We start from the raw sequence: 20,890 nt of genomic DNA, 5'->3' as shown, positions 1-20,890 counted from the left end.
ACATTCTCACACCTCAATAAGAAAAAGTCAATCTCATCAGTTAAAGTGCTGTTTAAGTCACTGGGTGTAATTCGTCCTCCACAAGACAGAAGCTGTGTTCTGCAACTGCTGGTGAACATTTGATGACAGTTGTTTTCTGCAGGAATTTGGAGCTTTGTGTTTACCCCAGAGCATGCAGGCAGGGAGTAAAACGTTAACCCTAACCTTAATACAAAGACAAAAAGACAGGGAATAAAAATGTGTCTGTGTAAACACACACACAACACACACACACACACACACAAAACAGCTATACTTAATTGCAGTATATTTGATGACCTGAGTTGTACTGTGAAGTTCTGTTAATGTTTAAACTATGTTCAATTTAGAGGGTCATTTAAAAAGGCACACACAGGATGTATTTCCTTATTAAAATGTACAATCGAACCACTGAGTCTACAGACAGGTAGGGTGTGATGTAGTCTCGCTTTGCCAGACCCTCCTCCAAAGCATGCTGAAGGTGTGATGAGACAAGACTATCTCCTGGGACGCTGGAATCATTTCATTAAGCTTTAATTAAACTGTTTTGCAAGCTCAATAGTACCTCATTTGTAGTTCCATGAAGATGTAATGGGTCCGACACATTAATGCAAACATTTAGTGTGTGTGTACCTGGGAGAGAGAATTTTAGTGAGGTAGGGAGGAGTGGAATTAGCTGCCTGTCAAACAATAGTAAATCTACATTCACAAGTCTTCACAGTATATTATCTCAGTGGTTACTGCATGGATAGTAGAACGTTGATTATACAGATTTTGAGAACTGCGATTTGTGACTGACAGCAATGTCCTGTGAACTACAAATGCACAAGAGCTTAGGCAAGCTGGATTTCCTGTGACAGATTTGTAATTCAACATTGGCATATTTCTGGTTTGGTTGACAGTGTTGCACAGTTCCGTAATTGTTACTTATAAGTGATACGTGCAAAGACACTGTCTAAACGCTTAGATTACCAATATTAACATAACATTTCCTAACCTTTATTATTTGACTACAAGATTGCGATTACAGTTCATGGTTTACATAGTGATATATCTAAAGCTTTGTCACCCTCTACTGGCAATCTGAAGGTCCACAGATCATCTTTCCTCCACTACTCTCAAACCTGGCTGCTGTCTGACTCTGAACACGCATCAACATTGAACAACTAACTTTGTGAAGTGAACTGGGACTCTGCAGAGGCGGTTGTCAATCTGGCCCTGGATCAGTGGCTTGAGTAAAAAATGTTTGTTACCTTCCACATATGACCAAATCACACATTAAAATTAGACCTCAAGCCTATTAGGCTTCCATAATATGCATGTTGATAAAACAATTTATCCACTTCAGCAAACCCACACTTTTAATTAAAATGTTCCACAGTGTAGTAAAAATAAAATGCATATTTGGATACATCAGACACACACAATTAGAAAAACAAGATGTCATGAATAAGAACAGATTTTCTTCAATAATCAAAAACTGCATTTAGAATTACACTGAAAGATTCCACACATTTCATATGTGCTACCGAGCCAGTGTATACAATAGTGGCCGATCACATAGCTACAGTATCTATATTTCTACTTGGTCCATTCTACTAATGAGGACAATTATTTATAGAACGTCACTCAGACAAAGCTAATTGTATTTGTTTCAGTAGCGGAATAATTTATGGTTTGACCTCAATATGATGCACTTGACAGTTCCTATAACTTGTTGAGATGCTACTTTCTGGTTGAGAGCAATACCTGTGATCTCAAAGAGAAGACCCGTTAGGTGAAACGGTATAGACATCTCCTGTCTACACCGTTTCACCTAACAGGTCTTCCCCGTTATAAAATGTCACCTATTACATAACATTATCATTTAAGGTTAGACCAATATAGGTGAGCCACTAATAATTTTAAAATCTGATATTAGCCAGTAAGTAAGTACTAAAAACATATTACATAATATCAGCCGTTTTTATCCCACATTAAAAAAAAAGTAACTACTGTTTGCTGTGTGAACGCTGGTGGAATTTAAGCCCCCCACAGTTCCTGAATGACTTCCCACACTGTGCGCAGATGTAAGGCTTCTCTCCGGTGTGGATGCGGAAGTGCCTGGTTAGCGCCCCAGAGTGACGGAAACACTTTGAGCACACCGAGCAGGTGTACGGCCTTTCTCCCGTGTGGATGCGGAGATGAGTCTTGAGGTTCTCCATGCGGTTGAACTCTCGGTTGCACTCTGTGCAGCGGAAGGGGCTGCAGCCTGGTGGGTAAAGCTGCACTCTGCTCCTCTTGCTTCCATCTAAGGGCTGCTTAAGACGCTGCTGGAGCTTCTGCTGGCACTGGCCGAAGTGCCGCCGCAGCAAGCTGGGCAGGGGGAACGTCTGGCCACAGGACTTGCAGGCGTAGAGGTTGGTGTGGGTGTGGCCCAGGTTGCGGCTGGTCCGCACATGGACTCCATAGACCTGTGGAGAGGCTTCTGGGATGGGAGCTGGTTCTGCCAGCTGGAAGATGTTTGGGAACTCTGCATAAAAGGGATGGAATATCTGTGGAGGTTAGTGGTCATGTGGGGGTAAAACTGAAGGAAATTAGATTTTTTTTATTCACCTTAATGTCATTTACATTTACAAACTTGATTTAGTTTTATCAAACTTTTAGTAAGAGAAAATCAACATGGCAGAAGAGTCAAACTGTTTAAATAAATGAAGCTTTAACATTTTCCAAAGGATTTGACAGCATTCAAAATGTTATGAGAGTACACTGATGTTTAGCAGCCATATTGTAAGTCCAGATGCCAAAATTTGGTAACTGAACACATGAAGATGACAGTTTGAGGTCACATGGATATCATGTAAACTGGCTGATTACATATCGTTTGTAGAACTGATCAATACTACAAAACCAATCAATACAAAGGCCTTGTTCTGAATGGACATATGATCAAATTCCACATTATTATAGATTAGTTTTATTTTAGGTGCCCTGAGGTCCAAGTGCTTTTCAAAAAAGGTAAAACACTGAGCACTTAGGATGTAAAGATACTAAATATTAACATAATGCGGTATTTTACCAATCTGAATAGCTAACCCTACATATCCTTTGCTATAAAAAAAAAAAAAAAAGGAACATTTTGCCGTTTCTTACCCTGAGCCAGCCTGCTGCAGGACAGAGGAGCATTTGAGTCTTGGCTCTGAATATCCAGCACTTCTGGTTTCCACTCATCCAGCATTTTGGACTGGACCGCTGACATACACTCCGGGCTAAAATCCTCCGGGCTAAAATCCTCCATTTTGAGAGAGTCTAAACAGCATGCTGAATCATCTCCCTCCTCTTCTGGCTTCTCTTGCTTTACCATGACATGCCCAAAAGTGGACTTGTCATCCCCGCTGGGAAGTGGTGGCGAGTCGCGGTCTTGAACTGCCAGGCCTAGACATGGTGGGTTAATGCTTTCTACACTCACCATACATACACGGGAGATCTCTTTGCCAGCTTCTGTAAACAAAAGATCAGTGTACATGCAGTGAGCAACATTAGACATGTTAGTTTACTTCTAGTTTATTTAGTAGTGGTCATGCACAACAAAAATGTTGAGCCAGATTTGCATCCTGCGGTCCGTATGCAGAACATATTCAAAAATAGTGAGTTTCCATTTAGCTGCTGCTCTGACTGAAAATGCTTACTGTCCAAAAGCAGTTTTTATAATTTTAGCATTTTAATGCTGAGAAATACATGCAGATACAGCATGACGATAGATCAGGGAGGCGTATGATTGGCCCCAAATTTATTCTGCAGCAGGACAACGACCCCAAACATACAGCCAAGGTCATTAAGAACCATCTTCAGTTTAAAGAAGAACAAGAAGTCCTGGAAGTGATGGCATGGCCCCCACAGAGCCCTGATCTCAACATCGAGTCGGTCTGCGATAACATGAAGAGACCGAAGGATTTGAGGAAGCCTCCATCCACAGAAGATCTGCAGTTCTCCAAGATGTTTGGAACAACCTACCAGCCGAGTTCCTTCAAAAACTTTGTGCAAGTGTACCTAGAAGAATTGATGCAGTCTTAAAAAGGCAAAAAGGTTGTCACACCAAATATTGATTTGATTTAGATTCCTCTTCTGTTCATTCACTGCATTTTACTAATTGATGAAAATAAACTATTAACACTTCCATTTTTGAAAGCATTCTTAGTTTACAGCATTTTTCTCATACCTGCCTAAAACGTTTGCACAGTACCGCATATTCTTTAAATTGTCTAAAGTATTTACTCTTATGAGTTAAATATTTTGGGCACATTTTCTGTGAATGCCATCAAGTATATTGCCAAGTTTGGTCACTCTACTCCCTCTTAGCAATGGAAAAACTGAAATTCCCCTAAAACCAGCTGCATTTAAGATTGTGTACATGGATAACGTTTCTTTAATTTAACCCTACTGTAATGCATCAATGGAAATCCCACAATGTTGCAGTTTTTAACCCTAAAAAGAAGACCGTCAATGAATTGACTTGTTTGCACTTTAGTTAGTTTGCACTGTTACTAACACACACACATGAGTCAATACAATTTGGCATGTGTGTGTCTGCATGTGTGAAAAACCATCAGCCCCATACATGAACATGCAGTTTCTGTGCGCTTACCATTTGTGGCAAAGGATATTCTACTATACCATACATATTGACCTATGATACCTACGATATTAGATAGGAAAGTGATCCAACAGGAAATTGCTACGTACCGTTAGTCAAAGCATCACAAACAGCACACCCATCATCTTTCTCTGAAGCAGCATCACTGAGATACTGGCATGATCTCTGCTCCTCATGCTGGGGGTCAGGAGGCTGGTGCGCACGGCTGTGACCTGCAGGAGGAGAGTCACCTCGGATCCCCGTGCAACGGTGCACGTTGCCTACTTTGGGATTTGGGCTTTTGGGATTGTATTTTAGGGGAGGCGGTTGATCTGTAGGTTTGTTGGCATTCTGGAGTTGCTTTGTAGGAAGAGAGCTGCCACCTCTTTCCTCCATGCGCGCAGAGTCCAGCATAGCTCCGGCTCTCTGCAGCCTTTGTTTGAGGGACTCGTTCTCTCGTCGCAGCTCTTCGTAGACGTCTCCTGTTGCCCGACCTACAAGCTTTGTCACCTCACGAACTGCGATCTCCACAGCCACTTCAAACGCTCCATGTATCGCTGCAATCAGCTCCTCTTGCAGAGACCGATCAGGGTCAGCTCCGGCTGCTTTGGGGCGCGTTTTTGTACCAGTCAGCTGCGGCTTCATGGTAAATTTATTTGAAGGCACTATAACTCTTTGCAGTGATTTGGCAATATCAAAAACTCCCTAAGGATAGCAGGATTTCTTAGCTATGGATGCCTTGTGGCAATACAGCCAGTTTGTAAGCAAAGAGGTTTCACTTCCGGCAATAGATTGACACCTACTGGGGAGAGGCTGCAACTGCACCAGTTCATTTAAAAGAGAAACTGACAAAGTTAGATTGAAAAACTTACATTTATTATTGTGTTAACAAAACGTCCGAAAGGTTCAAATGGCAATTTTAACAGCCGGCAGGCATACATGCTTTAACAAGTGTATAACGATGCTTTAGGTGCTTGTCTATCAGCCACGGGTTTTATAATGGTCCAAGTGGGCAAGTATCCAACCAGAAGGTCCGAGGAGGGCCACAGTCAGCACAGTCAACACGAACATAGAGTCCTGCAGCAGGACAGAGCCATGTCACTTTCAAAATGATTCAGATAAAGCCAGAAAAAAACATAACGAGGCTAATTTGTAAACTTACCGCCGGCCCAATGTTATCTTTAGGTGGCTTGCCACGGATATAACTCGCGTGTTGAATCACCACGCCTGCTCTGGGAGCAAGAGCCTGTCGAGCTCTCAGCAGTCCAGCAAAAGGCCCACTCATGTTTGGTTTTTAAAAGACAAAGGCCTCTATCTGCTTCCGAGACAAGAGAAATGACCGTTGAAGATTTGGGGGGGGGATCCACGCGCGTTTAAAAGGAGCTGTCCTACGACACACCTGTTAATTGATCTGATTTTAATTACGTTGCCTTCAGGCGCAATAAGAAACAACAACAAAAAGCTTTGATGAGTTCAGTGTCCACGTCTGAACTTCCAATCGTTATAAAGAAAATTACAGTCATACCTAATTGAATAGTCATTCATTTACATCAACAACCCAGAGAAGATAGGGTTGTTGTGGTGTATATCTTTATTGTGGATGTTAAGTTGTGCCCACACTGCAAACATATTTGCCTTTGGGATAGTAAAGGGCCAGGTACACACAGTATATGGGCATTAGGCCTACTCAAGTAATGTAGGCTACCTTAATGCAGTTCTGAGGTAGGCCTACTTTACTTGAGAATTTTAGATTTTGTGCCACTTAATACTTCTACTCCACTACATTTAAAAGATTTTTTTTTTAATTCAGCTCAATTCATTTGACATATAGTTAGTAGTTATTTTGGAAATACATTCTGTTTACTTTGACTTTTACACCTGTGTGTGTAATGTAATGGAAACCAGATGAGTTGTAGCAGGAGCTTTGGCTCCTCTCTGTCTTGGATTTGTTCTTGCTGGTTCCTGTTTGTTTTTCTTTTCTCTTTCTTTTTCTTTTCAAACAGGCTCTTGCCTTTAGGTGTGCAACTCGGCACTGACGTCATTAATGGATTACCCTTTGATTATTTCCTTTGGCCCCGCTGCTCTGTGTGCCACTGACGCACTGGTTGGAAGTGGGTCGGCTTGGCATTAGTGTGTAGTGTGAAGGTTGTTGTTTAGATGCTGGTTGAATGAGCAGACTGTCTGTCTGTGCATGGTTACAGTTTGTCTCATTCAAACTACAGACCGGAAGGTAAGCACTCACATTATACTATTCTACCAGTGTTTAAAATCATTTTGAGTTGTTTTCTTTAGTGTAAATTATTTGTAGCCTGATGTGAACATATTTTCTTGCTATAGTTGACAGCCTTAAACAAAATCAACCACCATATGGAAGCAAGTTAATGTATTTTTTGTGAAAGAGGGGCAGATCATATAAGATTGAAATTTGGTGTTTGCATTATCTTTTCTGTCTGTTTAATGAATGAAATTAACAAATATAAATAAATAAATGTATTTGATGTTAATGGGAAATTACATGAATATGACACATATGACATAACTGAAAATGGGTTTCTATATCTATTATGATATTAGATTAAATTTATTTGGGTTTTGGACTGTTTGTCTGAATGTCAACTTGGGATTTAAAAAAATTTTTACACAACTTTTATGGCGATTAATCGAGAAAATAGCTGACAGCTTAATCGAAAGAATAATGAGATAAGACTTCATCAGACAGGGAAGGTAACTATAGTTTTTTTTGGCTGCAGCTATGGACATCTGTCTGCTGGCTGAAGGCTTGAGCTTTGCTTTGTGGCTGTGATCTCATTAGTTTGACCAATTTGGTCTCTATTCTTTCTCCCCCTTCAGCTTTCCTTCCTGCTTATCACCTGCCCCCCCCCCCACCCTGAAATTGTCCTCCTGTCCTTATATCACCACCTGGAAGCTCCACCTTCGCAATATGGCAGAGGCCCTAGCATCCACCTCCTCTGAGGATGGCCTGCCTCTGCAGTGGAAACTTTCCAATCAACGAAGCAGGAAATCTGGATGCTCCAACATCTTTACAGGGCTCAACCTGCACCAGCTACACAGGCTGTTTAGAACAGCAGGAGACAGAGATGCTGAACATCGGGCTAAACTGGTGTGGCGAGGGATGGATGCAGATATAGAGGGGGCACAGGAGGCGAAGGAGGAGGAAGGGGAGGACAGCGAGGAAGAGGCAGGGCTGGCCCAGGCCTTGGTGAGGCTCCGAGTCCGAGCGAGGAACAAAGCTGGTATCAGAGCGGACACAGAGAGGCACAAGTGGCTCAGAGCATCAGGTTATCTCAGGTAAGTGACGGTGTCAAATGGCAGGAGGCCAGCAAAAAGTAAAGAAAGGATGTAAATAGTGTTACATAGATGAGGAGTTAAAAAGTTTAAAAAAGAGTGACACATTCTCTTTATCGTATTTGCAGAAAAGTACTCTGTTCCTATTTATGAATAATCTGTCATTTTACATAAAGAATCAGTTGAACTTGTAAGCGTCCAAGGGCTTGTCTAACTTGATTCCAGACTCTGCGTCTTGAAATGCAGTGTGTAAATTGTCATGTGCCTAACAAACTCAGCATGACCTCACAAGACTGTGTCCTCCTCTATATGCATACCATCACACACACACACACACACACACACACACACACACACACACACACACACACACACACACACACACACACACACACACACACACACACACACACACACACACAAACAAACAAACAAACAAAAACACACACACACACACACACACACACACAAACTGTTGCTTTGCTTTCGACATTCCTCACTGAGACAAAATTAGATTTGTTGGAGGAGCAATGAAGTGCCACAGAATGGGAAAATGGAGTTTACAGCGCGGTGTCGTAATAACAAAATGGTGTTCTGCAACAATTCGTTAGCCAATCTCAAATATCTCAACAACTATTGGAAGCCTTCACATATGATGCAGACATATATGTTTCCCTCAAGAAGAAGAAGAAGTCACTTGCCTGAGTACATCCTCAGAACCACTAGCATGGTTGTAGACTTCTTGTCTTCATACTATGGTTTCAAAATCAACTAGCTTTACTTCTTCTGCATAATGCTGCGAGTTAAACGTGTGTTTGAATATATAGGGTCTAAAGCGACTGATAAGCATGCTACACAAATCTTTATTTCAGTTGCTGAATGGCTTTTACTCTTTTCCTGAGGAAAAAAAAAGGACAATTGTGACTTTTTCATCCTGCCATCCTAGAGTAGCAATTCATGTTCAGGTTAAAGGTTTATCATTTACACAACCTGAATTCATGCATTAACAAATCAACTGCATTTTATGTAGTCCAATGTGCTCAGTATAATATGTACAGTAGGTATTTAATAGTAACAGCCAAACCAGAGTTACATCTCTGTCTTCCAGGATTGAGGAGCCATTATCCGGCTACCCTGTCAAGGATGAGGAGGCTGACATAGCGCCCAGTTCAGGAGAATTTCTGTCGGCGACTGAGGAAGACACCTCAGAGAACCAAAACCCCTTTAAACCCTCCTCGTGGAGGTTGGGTGTGGCAAGACATGAGGGTGCCAGTCACTCTGAACGCTACCTTCACCACATCATCCACTAACAACGACTGAATGGACTAAACTTGGAGCAACACACTGATGGAAGCTGAAGTCATGAAATACAGGATTGATTCAGCGCGAAATGGCATACTGTATTATTACTGTCAGCACCTTCTGCTAATATGTACTCTACATGTTAGACTCCAGCATAAAGAAATATCAGTAAACCTGGGGATTACTCCAACTATTATATACAATTCAAATGTGTATCTGTTCCAGTGCACGCATTATTGGCTGGGCAGTTCGTGTTTCAATTGCCAGATAACTCATGATATATTATCACTGTCATCGTGGCAGGATATGGAACACTGGATCAAGATCACTTTAACAGCATTTGTAGCAGAGAATGTTTTGTGTTTTTGTGACTTAATACTAAAATAAACATCTAAATGAAGATGCCATCAATCCCTTTTTTTATCTTCTAAAGTGCATCAACAGAATTTTTTGGCCATTTGGGGGCTGCGGAAACGAGTAGTAAACACAAAACATATCAACTTTTAAGTTAAGTGATCAGGAGTTAGGTTTCTGACCACTTGGCGAATGTAAGTCCAATATTCACTCTCCTTTCATCTCCATGTTTGGTCTCCACCAACTCCTGAGAGAAATGTCTGTCTCTTTAGCTGCTAAATGCTCCACAATGTTCACCAACTAGTCGCTAACTGTGTCGGTCAGTATGGAATGCCGTTTTATTCAATATTAAATAAAGGAATAAATACATAAATTAATAAATACATGAATAAATTAATAAATATGCCTTTGAAATACATCATGAAATAAATAAATGAGGCAATAAATACACATGATGTATTTCAAAGGCATATATATTTATTTATTCATGTATTTATTAATTTATTCCTTTATTTAATATTAAATAAAACTGCATTCCATAGGTCTGTTGGTTGGTGCTAAGCAGGTAGTGTACAGTGGAGTTTTTTTTGCTGAAAACTAAACAATGTTGAGGAGAACGGCTAAACTACACCAACACATTAACTTTGCAGGCCATAAAACCAAAACAATGAGCAAAAAGAGGCTGAAACAATCCATAGAGCTGAAGGGAACTAGACTGTGGTTTCATCACTACAAGTGACTTTTTTACACTGCACACAGTCATTTGATCCATTGTCGATATAAAACTGTTAATTATAGCAGCTTTAAAGACTTGATTTGATTGACCATTAGGATATTATTGTTGGACTCTTTAACATTTCTAAAATGACCTACAGTGGTCCTTTTCCCCAGTGTACATCAACAGAATACAGTAATGCACTGGCTGAATGTTTCATACGTGTGTTGTCTGACTAAACTTTCCTCATTCACAAACACACACATTTGTATTAATGGAGTACGTTTTAATTATAATCTATCATTAAATATTACATACAAATTATACAGTGCATTGTCACAATTCAATTCATGTCAGTTCAGTACAGAAGGACGTTACTTCATTGTTTACTTACACTTTACCTTCTTCACCAATCATTTAACTTATCAGTGGAAGAAGGAAAGACTAGGGGAGCCAGACATACTTATCTCAGCTCAACAAACAGTGTGTGTGTGCCTCTGCTTACTAACATCACCCCAGATGACTTTCAGATTCTAATCTAAACTGTAAGGAGGCGCAATGAGTAACTGTGAATCCAGTTCACATGGCTTGTGTTCTCTGTGTAAACACCAATGAGAGCCCAGTTCCTAAATCTTGGAGACTTAACCACAATGAACACTTCTCTTATTTGTTTAAAAAATAAAATGCTGATCTTCACGAGTGGCACCACTGCTTTAACCAGGCCAGGGCTTTTATACTGTGTGGGAGGGAATATGCAGGTGAATATTAAAAAAGGCAGAGAGGTATGAAGAAGAAAAAAAACATGGAATGCAACACCTCCCATCCAAAAACAACGCATGAGAGGCTTTTGACCGGTGTGCATGTGTGTGGGCAAACATTACATACACCCAGAAGTCCAAAAGAAAAGTCTGACACTGCACTGAAAATCTCTCTCTCTCTCTCTCTCTCTCTCTCTCTCTCTCTCTCTCTCTCTCTCTCTCTCTCTCTCTCTCTCTCTCTCTCTCTCTCTCTCTCTCTCTCTCTCTCTCTCTCTCTCTCTCTCTCTCTCTCTCTCTCTCTCTCTCTCTCTCTCTCTCTCTCTCTCTCTCTCTCTCTCTCTCTCTCTCTCGCAGGAAGGTCATTTAGGCGTTCATTCTTCAATGACATCTATGCAAGGCACAGAGGCAAACAAAAGAAAGATATGTTGTGAAATTCTTCCTCTTTTGGCCTCATCTCTCCACCCACTTACTCACTCTCTGTAACCAAAACATCAATAAGGAGAGGAGGGGAGGATGATGATTATTTCCATTTTCAGGACAAAAACCTGCACTCTGAGATTCTGCCCCATCTTCCATCTGCACATCTACAATCCTCGCTCCTTTCCTGGCTCCGACTTCCTGCTGTCCCTCCTCTTCATCCTTATTGCATCGCTCCTACCACCAGGTGAAGAAGGGTCTTCTGCTCTGGAAACTCTGTGTGTAGGACTCACTGTTGGCTCTCTGAGGTGCTCTGGCTGTCTCGACAATTACTGGGGGCATCTGGACCAACTGCAGGGGTGTTTTACCGTCCTTCAGGGCTTGGCACAGGTTCAGGATCTTGGGATAAAAAAAAAAATTTAAAAAAAAAAGTAGAAAGAAAAAGTATGTTTAAAACAAAAACACTTAGGTGAATTTATGCTTTAAATCAAAAAGATCCATGCTAGTAGGAACAGTTAGTTGCATGTCACACTGCTGAAAAATATGTTTTGAGAAGAGAGGGGAAAGCTCACCTGTCCCCTCATTACGGCTACTTGTTTGTGAAACTGTCCTCTGTCGAAACCAGGGTCTTTCTGTGAGACACAGTAGACAATATGTTATTCATCATGTTTACAGCCAAAGGACCGAGTCATCCTCTTCTCCATCTTCCTGTTTCAATTTCCGCATCCGTTTCCACATTCTCACATTCCATTCGCTTACATAAATACCACTTCATTCTGAATAAAAATGTTGCTGAATCTTAGTCCCCTCTCCATACCTTAAATAATTCATACAAATCCTCTTCCAGGTCTTTGATAAAATTTGGGTCGGAGAGTTTGGGCAGGACCAGCTCTCTGATTTCCTGGGAAAAAGGAACTTTGGCCTGGGAAAGCCACGCCCAGTAGAATGGGTCTGTTGATTGGAAAATGAAACGGAGTCTTGATGATTATGTACACTGCTTGTAAAGAGCTGGAGAGTTAATGATACAGTGACGAAAGAGCTTTAAAAGAGACTTTGGATGCAATCGTGATGGGACCAAAACAAGAGCAATAAAATAGATAAATATAGGTAATAGAGAAATATATGAGATACATTCAATGGCAGACTGTTGAAAAGAGAGTTGATTTCTTTTCTTTTTTTAAGAATGAATTGCATCCTGCCAACGGGTGAGCAGTGATTGGTTAAAGACAATGTCATTGTAGGTGCTTACAGGCTCTCCAGGAGTCAGGGTGTTTGAGGGGGAAGGCGAGGCCGTTGTCTATAGCTGCCAGCTTGATGATGGGATCCTTTACTACCACCCAGTCTGTGTCCTACAGAGATAAATATATAGGTATAAAATAAACACATATTCAGCCATTGGGGTCAGCATTTCAGACAATGGCCGTCAAGACTCTTAACTGTGTCTGTGTTTCCTCACCCTATTCCCACCAGTGTCCATGGGACAGTCATACTTCAGCAACCAGTTGTCATTTCCCCTGTCTAGAATACCAAAACATAAAGAAGACTCAAATTCAAACAAAGCAAATAACAAGAGAAAAGCTGCCATGGAGGAATTCAAGACTTATTGACTGTATGACAAGATCTTAATAACAATATCTATTCTATAAAAGATATTTCATTATAATGATGAGCCAGCCCTGACAGTGCTGAGCAGAGTGACTACATGCCTGTGTTCCTGATGATGTAATCGAGGACTACGAGCCGCTCAAACTGCAGCTGGAGCTGACGGTTAGTGTTTTCAGGCAGGGGCTCCGCTTCAAACCTCCGCAGCCAGAAATCGGCATCCTTGTATCCATCAACGAAGAGCTGAAAGGAGCCAACCTTGTGGAATAGCAACATATTTCAGAAGCGCACATGAATTCTGTAGATGTTTGGGTCATTTTGTTTGACATTGCACTTAATGTACTGAACTGAATTTAAGGAAAAATCCCCCCTTAAACTCCCGACACAAAATGACTTGGTCTTTTTTTTGCTTGGCGAATGGCGATATACTTTTTTTTTTAATTGAAAGCCCCGGATCACTGGATGAATTTGATCAATAATACACACAATTCAATCACTGAAAGCAATCACCTGTGTAATACAACAATTCATCACCTTGGGTGGCAGTCCAATCCTGTGGAAGCGCTGGCCCACTTTAGGTACCTTCTCTAGGGCTAGCCTCTTTCCTCGAGACTTCACCCTGTCTATGGCACTGTAGTTGAATGTTTCACTAGCCAGGTACACCACCTGGAGTGCAAAAGATTGATTGAGAGAGGCAGTATTTGCCAAATGGTTTGTGGCTCTTGTAATGGGGAGGCAGCACTGTGTGTGATCATACCTTGGTCCTGGGAACGATGTTGAGCTCCAGTTTCTGGTCGACCAGGCTGGCCCCGGCCTCTGAGAGGTAACCCTGGTTCAGGACCAAACAGTCGCGGCCAAAACAGCAGGGACAACACAGCTTCTGGAGCCACTTAGTCCACTTGGGGTTCAGCTGGCCATAGGGCTCTTCATTCTTAGGTTTGAACACGCCGATGATTTTCTGTGGAGGGAAGCAGAGTAGGGAAAATGAGAAGGAAAATCATGAAAACAGGCAGCATCCAAAGGGAGTTAAGAAAGGAAAGTTTAGGAATAGAGAAGAAAGGAAGGTTAGGTTGTGTATGAGACAATTAAATATTTAAATTTAAGGACAATGTCCTCCCTGTAAACTTGAAGCACGCAGAGAGACAGTGGAGAGGTGGATTGTGCTGCAGGAGTGGTTTAAAATTACACTTTTGATACAGTGTACAAATGTGTTACTATTAAAATCCCACTGTTGCTGAAATGAATTGAAGCTTTCCACAGCCACCGTGCTCTGTAAAAAGTGGAGCTTCGAACTTTCTTTAAAGCCAATAGGGGACAAGTGTTTGAGAAGCAAAAGCTCGATTTTGGGTGTCTCTATAAAGTTGTATTTAAAAATCCCATATTGTGTAACGCTTGTATGACACACACATACACACTAAACTTGGTCATCGACGAGAATATATATCCTCACAGAGAGCTAGCACATGACTATTTAGCACAATGGTGATTAACTAAAGAAACTGAAGAGGTGGGGGGCAATGAAAAGCTCATGCAGCCTAGAATACTTTTTTCTCTTTTGTAAGCCGTACGTGAGCGGAGAAAGTGGCACATAGTGCCGATCAAAGTTTACGTCATTAATCTGGCATGCAAGGATCAAAGGTAACTGTCATTAATCTGGCATGATAAAAGTCAGGAGACATCGATTCCCTGTTTTTGAAATAGAGTGATAATAAGTGCTGCAACAATCAGGCATTTGTGCTTGCTCAGCATCTTCTGTTTGATTAGACACTTAAGATTTCTTTGCCCAATTTTTGCAATACAGGGAAAAGCAAGATTTAGGATGATCTTTTCTTAAATTATTGTTTTTTTTAAACTTTGTTGATTGTATTTCATTACTTTGAGTATTTACACTGTCAGTGTAAAATAAAGTTATATTCCATGAGGTCCTTATAAATCCCTCATGAGCAAACTTAAAGTTGAGCAAATAAAAAGCTAACAGTCTTTCAGTCCATTATACTGTTATAGGACACCACATTTAAGTTCTTTTCAAATCAGTTTTAATTGTATTTTTGCTATATTTATGCCTCAAAATACACATATTGGTATTATTTGTAAAAGTCCTCTGTCCTGCTTTTTTGTCTTATCCAGGGACACGGTTAAAGTCGAGGGTGACAAATCGAAGAAGAAATGCACCAAGAATGTCCATGCATTGATTCCCTGTTTTGTCTTGAATGTGTAGCAATTTGTGAAACACTTAGTCAAATAGAAAAAGCAAATCGAGTGATAATAAGTGCTGCAACAAATCAGGCATTTCTGCTCCCTCGGCATCTTCTGTTTGATTAGACACTTAAGACTTCTTTGCCCAATTTTTGCAATACAGGGAAAAGCAAGATTTAGGATTTTTTTTTTTTAACTTTGATGATTGTATTTCATTACTTTGAGTATTTACAATGTCAGTGTAAAATGAAGTTATATTCTATTGTTTATTGTGTAAACTGTAGGTTAATGTTGTGTTGGCATGCATTACAGCCTATTTGCCAAGTCATCACAGGCTAGTTGGAAGAGGGCCTTTCGTAGAAGCGACCAACACTTTTATCAAAACATCTCGCAGCCATTGGAACACACACACACACACACACACACACACACACACACACACACACACACACACACACACACACACACACACACACACACACACACACACACACACACACACACACACACACACACACACACACGTACACAAAAATCATTAATGGAATTGGACATTTTTTTGTTTTTTAGATCCTCCTCTCCGGGTAGATCCCCTCCTCTATGGCTCGCTCGGCCTTTCGGATGATCTCTCTGAACTCGGGATCCTCCGGAAACTCGTTCCTGTGCGGCTCCCGCGGCGAGCTCCCACGGTCCCGGTCCAGGAGAGGCTGTCTCTCCCGGCTGCGCCCCGGACTGCCTGCCGGGATACGCACCACCGAGCCCGGTGTGCTTCCAAACGCGCCCCGGGGGCTGGTGGGCTCTGTGGGATAGTAGCTGAAATCACCAGAGTCCCGAAGGGGAGAGACGAGCGGACTCGTCTCATCCATGATTTTGGAGGTGGACGAGGAGCTATTTTAACTCCTGTAGAAAGAGAAGAAAAAGAAAAGAGGACGAAATAGAAGAGGGAAAGTAAGTGGGACGGTTGTTTTGTTGGCTAGTACTGACGCTGGCTAACAAGGAACAGAAAAAGACAAGTCAGGTGACTGTCAGCTTCCGGGAAGAGGCGGGACTCGTAGAGTGTTTTGATTTTTAACCAATCAGCGTTCAATCTAATCTCTAGCGTTGATTGGACACGACCATTTCGCCCAAGGAAGACACGTGAGAGCATGGTTAACCCTTAACCCAATCAACTAACTCCATACAAATAAAAAATAAATGTGCTATCATGGGGATTGAGGAATAATAATTTCACTTGCAGTTGTCAGACTGGAAAATCGAGAGATTCTGCTGGTCTAATGGAATATACACAGAGGGGGGGGGTTAGAGGGGGGTTAAAGCAAAATATTAAAATAACTATTCTTTTAACTTTATCTTTGACACTGGTCATTCCTCAATTAATTCTTTTAATTTGCATGTGTGTGTCCCAGACCAATGAGCATCTGACAAACAACTATTCTATTCACCCCTCCATTGGAAGACCAAAGGTCACAAACTATATCTGAACCTCTCTAAATGTATACTCAAGCGCCACTTCAGCATGGGGACTATTGAAGGATGTTCAAACCACAATGTCTATGTTAAAAATCTAACGAGTAATACAGTCAGTGTCTGTAGCTGGGGAAGTCCAGGTCACAAATCCATGAGGTCCTTATAAATCCCTCATGAGCAAACTTAAAGTTATAGTTTAAGTTAAAGGCTAAGTTAAAGTTATACTGTTATAGGACACCACATTTAAAGTTCTTTTCAAAGCAGTTTTAATTGTATTTTGCTATATTTATGCCTAAAAATAAACATATTGGTAGGCCCTATTATTTTTAAAAATAATCTTTTAAATAAATCTTTTTTGCCTTATCCAGGGCCACGGTTAAAGTCTATACTTGGTGTCTATGCGGCCACATTTGTCTGAGAGACAGGACCAAATGAGGCCATCTTAAATAGATGTAAAAAAGTAAACATAGGCCTACAGAGGTGTTGTTGTTTTGATAGTTGGATGTTTGTTTAATGTCTTGTGACTGGTAGGTATCTGAAGATTTTGCATTCTAGTATAGGTTTTCCACTTACTACGGTAATCATCATTCATGATATACTGTAGCCTATGTTTGTGTAACAAGGCAGATTTTCCAAATGATTCACAAAGGCCGGCCTGCAGGATGCAGTGCTGGGCGTGTGGACGTGCTGCTGTGCGCATCCTCCTGCCTCCCTCCTCCTCCGGCTCACACAGCTCGCCTTTTGATTGGTGGAAACCAGCAGGAAGAGCGCTCGTGTCGTGAGATCCGTCAAATTCGGACAGACCAGCCAACTCTAGTACTGCTACGACAGATTATCCCTCCAGACTACCAAAAATACTGCGCCCGCTTCTTAGTAGCCGTCTTTGGGGTTGCGGCGAAATCAAGACAAATCTGCGAACGTTGCTGCCGCACTTTAAGAAGAGTCACTTACCCCACATTTCCCGGAAATACATCGCAGAGGGCATCGGTGTGAGGATGGCTGCGTACAAACTGGTCCTGATCCGCCATGGAGAGAGCTGCTGGAACCAGGAAAACCGCTTCTGCGGCTGGTTCGACGCGGACCTGAGTGAGACCGGGGAGCATGAGGCAAAGAGAGGTGGACAGGCCTTAAAAGGTAGGCCTACCAGATAATGTCACAGGGCCCAATCAGACTTCCTCTCGGTCATTGGATTAAGCCGTTGCAAGCCATTGCTTATGCAACTCTGGATGGGGAAACAGGTAGCCGGCGGCCCACTGCGACACAAGAAGAGCCAGCAGCAGGGGAGAGAGTGACTAAATGACTGTGTTTATTAGGTTGGATGGTTGCTGTCTTTGAAACTGTATAACGAACTAGGGATGCTACGCGTTTCTAGGGGAATGTAGATGCTGAAAATGGTTTGCTCATACTTGTGTCAGTCTGGCACAGATCACAGTTTCTGCTGGACCCGTTTTCCCCGGAGCCCGTGATGGTTCCACACATCAGTCAAGACAGTCTGGCAGCCCCTAGTGTTATTTGCTCCTTATTTTAGGATCTCATGACCTCAGCCATTTTCAGTAGAAATAGTAGAATATATTGCAAGAGGAATATAGAGAGTCATTCAGATTTTTCTTTTTGATAAATTACAGTTTGTGAAGTAAGCAGCAGAGATACTTTGGGAAAGTCATTAGGCCATGTACTGACAGATATGACTGATATGATGATTTTACTGGAATGTAGGAACATTTTGAAATGTACAGATCCAACACACATACTAATTTGTGATAACAAATAGTGAACAAGCCTGCAGATTCTGCCATAACTTGACTGTTCGGAGACAACTCTAAATTTTGTCATCTGATAACATTCATTCAATCTGTCATTCAGAAGGAATAATGAAGTGCAAAGCCAGACTGTGGAGCAAAGATGCCTTCGTTATCAGTATAGATAACTGCTATTTACTGAATGAGATTTTGCCATTCACCGTGCTGGACTTTGCAGGGTTACGTGGAGGGGAAACGGTAAAGGCCAGGACAGTTTTATTTGACATATTTCTTTTTGTGTGGCACACACTCCGGTTGGTTTTCTATGACTCAAAAATTCTCTGCAGGCACATGCTGCATAGCCTACAGCCTGCCAGTGTCCCATGGGATAGCACTGCCCCTGACTAAGCAAAAGCAAATGTTTTGAGAGAGAGGCAATAAACAATGCATAATTCCTCTAACAAAAACAAATTGTATGTTGCCTTGCACTTTTATAAGTATACATAAACCTCTCTCTTTGTCTCACATGCCAACGAATATTCACATTTACCGTCTTTTTCGTGTCCTGTCTCTGATTCACCTCAGATGCTGGCTATGAATTTGATATTTGCTACACCTCAGTCCTAAAGAGGGCCATCCGCACCCTGTGGTTTGTTCTGGACAGCATTGACCAGATGTGGCTGCCCGTCCACCGGACCTGGCGCCTGAATGAGCGCCACTACGGGGGCCTGACTGGGCTGAACAAGGCTGAAACGGCAGCTAAACACGGAGAGGCCCAGGTCAAGATCTGGAGGCGCTCTTTTGACATTCCTCCCCCATCCATGGACGAAGGGCATGACTTCTATCAGAGCATCAGCAAGGTGACACCACAGGAACACATTGTCTCCTTCTCTTTGACAAACGAAGGCCTCTTTATTACATCAGTGAAAGGCCACACCGCCAAAACACAATTGACAACATTAACTCCCCCTTTTGTTGTAGGACCGGCGTTATGCCGACCTGACAGAGGACCAGCTTCCCAGCTGTGAGAGTCTCAAGGACACCATCGCCAGGGCTCTGCCCTTCTGGAACGAAGAGATCGTTCCACAGATCAAAGAGGGAAAGAGGGTGCTGATTGCTGCCCATGGCAACAGTCTCCGCGGCATCGTCAAGCATCTTGAGGGTAAGAGACAGAGCGGAGACTTTTGAGTCTGGAACGTTTCCCTTAATATTGTTTAAAAAACTGAATAAATAATAATAATAATAATAATTGAACAATTCATTATTTTACTATTTTACAAATCATTGTTTACAGATGCTGAATTTATTGAATGAAATTTTACTAAACTAAACTGGGACAGGCTAAAGTGTTTTTTTATTGCTGTCTATGGGATTCATAGGTGATTTATCTCAGTATCTCTAGTTGTTATGTACACAGTATTACATTACACCAATTAAAAATAAAATATATATATATATATATATATGTATGTGTGTGTATATATATATATATATATATATATATATATATGTATATATATGTATGTGTATATATATATATATATATATATATATATATATATATATATATATGTGTGTATGTATATATGTGTATGTATGTCTGTCAAATTTTCTAATTCTACTAATGCTTTAACTGAGAGTTACATGTCCATCTAAGTGTTGAAAAGGCTAAAATAAATGTGTCTCAGGGACACTTTAAAATGAAACTTTCTTGTCTCAGTCTGATCAGCTGTATGAAAGGCATATCCATCCAAGCTCTGCATGTCTGTTACTGTTTTCCCAGGTATGTCAGAGGAGGTCATCATGGAGCTGAACCTGCCCACAGGTATCCCCATTGTGTATGAGCTGGACAAGAACCTGAAGCCTTTAGGACCCATGCAGTTTCTGGGAGATGAGGAGACCGTTAAGAAGGCAATGGAAGCTGTGGCTGCTCAGGGCAAAGCCAAAAAATAGAATCTCCCCCTCTGTAGATGAGCTAGAGTATACATTGCCCATGTGCTGTTCAGTTATCAAGTTAATAGAAGGTAAATTACTGTCACCACAGACTTGCGTACACAGACACACAACGTGCACCTTATTTTTATTGATTTGATTGGTCTTTACTTTGTGACATGCCGAAACATACATGCCATTATAACACAATGGATATCAGCTGTAATATGGTTTAAGCACTGACCAAAATGCAAAATTCGGGACCAGTGGATAGGACCTAATATAAACTTACCCTGCAGTCATCCCATGTATTCCTTCCCATTTCTGACCCATGTAGGACTGCTAAGTGGGAGCAGTGTAACCTACGAATAAACACTGGCTGTTGTTAAAAGGGCAAGTTGATATGCACTGCTGATTTTTGTTTGCTGTGGCATTGTGAGAAAAATAATAAATGTTGTGCGCCATTATGTGA

General features: G+C 41.4%; 4 protein-coding genes and 1 long non-coding RNA gene across 5 annotated transcripts; 2 read left to right on the top strand and 3 right to left on the bottom strand.

Moving 5' to 3' along the window:
• Window positions 1–535: 535 nt before the first annotated feature.
• Window positions 536–5,429, bottom strand: si:ch211-284e13.5 (uncharacterized protein LOC793850 homolog). The gene is made up of 3 exons (XM_039813770.1): window positions 4,741–5,429; window positions 3,151–3,498; window positions 536–2,530 (listed from the first exon to the last, which is right to left on the bottom strand). Exons 1-3 carry the CDS (start codon window positions 5,273–5,275, stop codon window positions 2,010–2,012), a joined length of 1,404 nt encoding a protein of 467 aa, XP_039669704.1. The 5' UTR covers window positions 5,276–5,429; the 3' UTR covers window positions 536–2,009.
• A 55-nt stretch (window positions 5,430–5,484) lies between these two features.
• On the bottom strand, window positions 5,485–5,998 carry LOC120567017. Its single transcript, XR_005640508.1, has 2 exons — window positions 5,793–5,998; window positions 5,485–5,707 (listed from the first exon to the last, which is right to left on the bottom strand). It is a non-coding gene; the product is annotated as an uncharacterized LOC120567017 (long non-coding RNA).
• Window positions 5,999–6,714: 716 nt separating this feature from the next.
• avpi1 (arginine vasopressin induced 1) lies at window positions 6,715–9,643 on the top strand. Its single transcript, XM_039813782.1, has 3 exons — window positions 6,715–6,860; window positions 7,481–7,939; window positions 9,045–9,643. The coding sequence occupies exons 1-3, from the start codon at window positions 6,799–6,801 to the stop codon at window positions 9,244–9,246; spliced, it is 723 nt and encodes a 240-aa protein (XP_039669716.1). The 5' UTR covers window positions 6,715–6,798; the 3' UTR covers window positions 9,247–9,643.
• Window positions 9,644–11,370: 1,727 nt separating this feature from the next.
• pi4k2a (phosphatidylinositol 4-kinase type 2 alpha) lies at window positions 11,371–16,328 on the bottom strand. The gene is given in 10 exon segments (XM_039793666.1): window positions 11,371–11,881; window positions 12,055–12,114; window positions 12,300–12,433; window positions 12,732–12,831; window positions 12,939–13,000; window positions 13,189–13,342; window positions 13,619–13,750; window positions 13,842–14,042; window positions 15,381–15,409; window positions 15,834–16,328. Coding segments are annotated over 10 exon segments (1,347 nt in total). The 5' UTR covers window positions 16,147–16,328; the 3' UTR covers window positions 11,371–11,719.
• Window positions 16,329–17,493: 1,165 nt separating this feature from the next.
• pgam1b (phosphoglycerate mutase 1b) lies at window positions 17,494–20,890 on the top strand. Its single transcript, XM_039793551.1, has 4 exons — window positions 17,494–17,881; window positions 19,072–19,346; window positions 19,468–19,648; window positions 20,270–20,890. Exons 1-4 carry the CDS (start codon window positions 17,743–17,745, stop codon window positions 20,437–20,439), a joined length of 765 nt encoding a protein of 254 aa, XP_039649485.1. The 5' UTR covers window positions 17,494–17,742; the 3' UTR covers window positions 20,440–20,890.

Source organism: Perca fluviatilis, chromosome 1 (assembly GCF_010015445.1).
Source record: "Perca fluviatilis chromosome 1, GENO_Pfluv_1.0, whole genome shotgun sequence".
NCBI lineage: Eukaryota > Metazoa > Chordata > Actinopteri > Perciformes > Percidae > Perca > Perca fluviatilis.
This window is presented reverse-complemented; position numbering and strand designations above follow the sequence as displayed.